General features: G+C 49.1%; 1 protein-coding gene across 1 annotated transcript in view; it reads left to right on the top strand.

Moving 5' to 3' along the window:
- Positions 1-1,415, top strand: part of Mmp25 (matrix metallopeptidase 25) — a 9,611-nt gene extending 8,196 nt beyond the window's left edge. The window contains exon 9 of the mRNA XM_015490594.2: positions 1,312-1,415. Within this exon, the coding sequence (XP_015346080.1) occupies positions 1,312-1,415 (104 nt within the window). The remainder of the gene's footprint in view (positions 1-1,311) is intronic.
- The last annotated feature ends 3,111 nt before the right edge of the window (positions 1,416-4,526 follow it).

Genomic DNA, 4,526 nt, shown 5'->3' with positions numbered 1-4,526 from the left:
AGGCAGGAAGATCACAAGTTCCAGGCCAGCCAACTTAGTGAGACTCTGTCTCAAAAATAAAAAGGGCTGGGGGATTTAGTTCAGTGGTAGAGCACCCCTGGGTTTACTCCTCATAGAATGGAATGTCATTCAGCAGTAAAAATGAGTGAAGCATTGATTCAGGCTACAATATAGAAAAGACCTTGAAAATCTGATGCTTGGTTAAAGCAGCCAGACACAAAAGGCTACATATTGTATGATTCTATGCATATGAATGTCTAGAACAGGCAAATCTATAGACAGAAAATAAATAATTGATTGATAGAGATATTGGGGGATGGGGAGATAGGTATTTGGAAGTGATGGTTCAGGGGACAGATTTCTTTCTTTTTTCCTTTTTGTGGTACGAGGGGTGAAACCCAGGGTCTCATGAATGCTAGGCAAGTGCTCTATCACTGAGCTACACCTCTAGTGGAAAACAAATTTTTTTTTGTACCTGGGGTTTAACACAGCGGTGCTAGAGCACTGAGCCACTTCCCCAGCCCTTTTTATTTTTTATTTTGAGACAGGGCTTTGCTAAATTGCTGAGGCTGGCTTTGAACTTGCAATCTTCCTGCCTCAGCCTCTGGAGTCCTTGGGATTACAGGTGTGTGCCACAGCACCTGGCAGAATTTCTTTCTTCTTCTTCTTCTTTTTTTTTTTTTCCCCTTGTACCAGGGATTGAACTCAGGGGCACTAGACCACTGAGCCACATTCCCAGCCCTATTTTTTTTTTTTTTTAATTTAGAGACAGGGTCTCACTGAGTTGCTTAGTGCTTTGCCATTGCTGAGGCTGACTTTGAACTTGCTATCCTCCTGCCTCAGCCTCTCACACAGGCATGCACCACCATACCCAGCCAGAATTTCTTTTTAAGATAATAGAAATATTCTAAAATACATTGTAATGATTTCCCAGTTCTGTGTATTGACTTGTACATTTTAATGGATTAACTGTATTGCATGTGAATTCTATCTCAATAAAGTTTTAAAAACAGAGCGTCTGGGCTGGGATTGCAGCTCGGTGGTAGAGCTCTTGCTCGCATGTGTAGGGCCCTGAGTTCAATCCTCGGCACCACATAAAAATAAATAAATAAAATAAAGGTATTGTGTCCATCTACAAAAAAATATATATTAAAAAACAAAACACAAAACCAGAGAGTCTGCTGTGGATGGGGGCCCTAGGGGCAGCCATGGAGGCATTCATGGTATGGGGCAGACCATCTTCTGGAGGTGACACCCAGAGGAGAGGCTTCAGCTAAAGTAGGAGCAGCTCCCTTCTCCCTCTCCCTGTAGAACTCAAAGAAGGCTCAGGGGAGGTTTTGGCCTTCCTGGGCATGCAAAGGGGGTTCCAGACAGTGCTGTGGGCTCCTCAGCAGCAGCAGGTGACAGACAACTAGTCTAGTGAGCACAGGGGAACCTCTCACACATCCTCTGTGAGCTACAGAGGTTGTCTCAAGTTCCCTTCAAGGGTATTTTGGGATCCATTGAATCCCCCTCAAATTCATATATTGGAGTCCTAAACCCCAGGACTTTAGAATGTACTCTCATGTGGAGAGGGTCTTTGTAAAGGTTACCAATTAATAAAGTTACCAAGTAATAAGACCATTAGTGTAGGCCCTAATCCATTAGGACTGGTGTCCTTATAAAAATTGGAAATTTAGCCGGACACAGTGGCACACGCCTGTAATCCCAGTGACTCAGGAGGCTGAGACAGGAGGATTGCAAGTTCAAAGCTAGCCTCAGCAACAGCGAGGTGCTTAGCAACTCAGTGAGACCCTGTCTCTAAATAAAATACAAAAAGGGTGGTCGAGTGCCCCTGAGTTCAATCCCCAGTACCAAAAAATAATAAATAAAAAAAAATTAAAATTGGAAATTTGGGCACAAATCCCTGATGCCAAGTGAACCGGAAGGTGGCCCTCTACAAACCGGGAGAGAGGCCTGGAACAAAATTTCCTCCCAGTCCCTCAGAAGGATCCCACTTTGGACACACCAAATCTGAGACTGCAGCCTCCACTCTGTGAGACGATTGAGGCCAGTGGCTAAGCCCCTGTGTTGTGGCGCATTGACCCACTGGCCTGGAAAACCCCACCAAGGGCAGGGTAGAGCTGTGCTGAACTGGCCAGGAGAGAGTAACCAGGGCAGCTAGCTGAAGTCTGGCAGAAAACTGTAGAGGAACCTCGTGCTGAGAGGCCATGACGCAGGAGGGGTCAGGAGGGGCTGGCCAGCCAGGCAGAGAGTCACTGGCAGAGAGTCCTGAGGACAGGTCCTATCCCCTGCAGCGCCCATACCATCTACAAGGCCCCTGGCCTCACGGGCCCACCCCAGCTCCTGGCAGGTCCTATCTTCCTGTGACTCAGCAGCTGCACCAGAAGCTTCTCTGGAGTCGAGCCAGGTGCAGATCCCTGCAGGCACCTGGTCAGCATTCTACACGGAACACTACCTCACTGGGCTGCCTGCCCTCACCTGAACTCTGGAGCTTCCCACCTGCATCCCAAGTCCATACTGTTATCTATGTGTTTATTTTGCATGCTGGGGATCAAACCCTGGGCCTGGCTAAGCACATCTCTGTGCTGAGCCACACCCTCAGTTCCTCTGCTCCTCTCTCTCAGGTTGGGGGCTGGTGAATAGACCTGTCCTGACTCAGACAGCCCATCCTAGCTCTGAGAGTGCCTAAAGCGGAGGTCGGGGGATCAACAAGGGACAAACCCCTACTCCCTGCCCCAGGAGACTCAGGCTCTTCTGCTTCTCCTTCTCCTTCTATCTCTTTGAATCTGAACTACTGACCCTTCTTCTTGTCCTAGGGGAGGCTCCACCCTCCAACCGCCTCCCTCGTCTGCTCTTAAAGCATCTAGGGCCTCCCTCCTGGGGCGGCCCTCAGCTGATCTTTGAGCTAGAAGAACTGGGAAGAGAAGGTGACTGCTTCACTGGGGGTCAGACTCCTGGGGACAAGGCCAGACCAGATGGTGGGGTCATCCTGGGGAGACATCTGGGGTCTAAGGCCAAGGACACTCTGGGGAGGTGGCAAGGAAGCTTTCTGAGTTTTCCCCTAATCTGTTCCTCTCTAGCAGGCCAAACCCTGGAACCCTGAGTCACAATGTGCTACTCTAGGGTGAGTAGGAGCAGGCAATGGGCTGGGCTTAAGGCCTGTCTCCCAGGCCATGACCCTTCCCTGCCTGCTCAGTCCTCCATGTTCACCCTGCTCTGCCCTGTTCTCCCTGGGCCTTGGTGGAGGAGGATTGCAGGGAGCAGGGCTCATGGGAAGAACAGGCCCCAACTCAGGATGGCTCAGCTCAGCTAAGAAATTACTGTCCAGTAGACCCACAGCTTCCTTGGGCTCCCAGTCCTTTAAATGATATTAGCAGGCCAGGCAGGAGGCACATACCTGTAATCCCAGCGGCTCAGGAGGGTGAGGCAGGAAGACTGAGAGTTCAAATCCAACCTCAGCAACTTAGCGAGGCCCTAAGCAACTCAGGGAGACCCTGTCTCTAAATAAGATATTTTTAAAAAGGGCTGGGCATGTGGCTCACTGGCAAAGTGCCCTTGGGTTCAAATGCTGGTGCCCTCCCCCCTAAAAAAATGACATTAGTAAGTCCTGGTTATGGGGGCCAGGGAGGTAAGTTGTGGGCACCACTCTCTGGGAGTGTGAAAAAAGGTAATCAGGGTCCCCAGGGGCAAAAAAATAGAGTTAAGTGATGGACAAATAGGTCAACCTGCCCTCAGGTCCAGCCAGGTCCCTGTCCTATATGCTGTGTGGCTATAGAAGCAGTGGCTGGAGGAGCTGTTTCTGACCTCTGCTTAGCCCTAGCAAAGTTCTTCCCTGGCCAGCTCTTACCCAGTGTTGTAGTTTGTGTGGATCCACAGTCTGGTGTTGTCAGGGAAGGATGGACGCAGCATATACTTCCCGGTCCAGGACAATGTCGAGACGTCGCTCAGTGGCCCATCTGGGGTTAAAAACCCCACCTAAATCTCTGGTCAATTAGGTTTGTTTATGGTGCCTTGTCTGTGTGTGTCTCACTATTGGTCTCAGTCTCATTATGGGTCAGAGTCAGCCCACTTCATGTTCATTTTGTACACTCCTTAAATGTTCTTTTCGTCTTACTTTAAAGAGTTTTCAAAGAGAACAACTAATGATAAAACATCATGTAATGCTTCCTCTCTCAGAAAACTTTGTGAATTAGACTGGCCAGGCTTTAAAGTTGCATGGCCCTCAGAAGGGACCACCAACCTCTCTACCTCCTATCAAGTTCACAGAGTCATTTCCGGGCAGCCTGGCCATCCAGATCAGTTACCCTGTATATAGGTTTGGATTAAAATCCTCCTAGAAGAGCCAAGATGGTTAAGATTTTGCCTTATAGGAACAGCTAGAAAACAAACCCGAAACTCTCTTGCTAACAAAACCTTCCTCCCCAAAGAAACAGGTTCAGCTCCGAGAACGTGGATCTTCCTCCTCTGGATCCCTCTGCCCTTCAGGAGCCAAGTTCCCCCTCGATGCCTAAGCCTTCCCATTT

Source organism: Marmota marmota, unplaced genomic scaffold (assembly GCF_001458135.2).
Source record: "Marmota marmota marmota unplaced genomic scaffold, marMar, whole genome shotgun sequence".
Lineage (NCBI taxonomy): Eukaryota > Metazoa > Chordata > Mammalia > Rodentia > Sciuridae > Marmota > Marmota marmota.
Note: the sequence above shows the minus strand (reverse complement) of the source record. Positions and strands in the feature narration are given on the sequence as shown.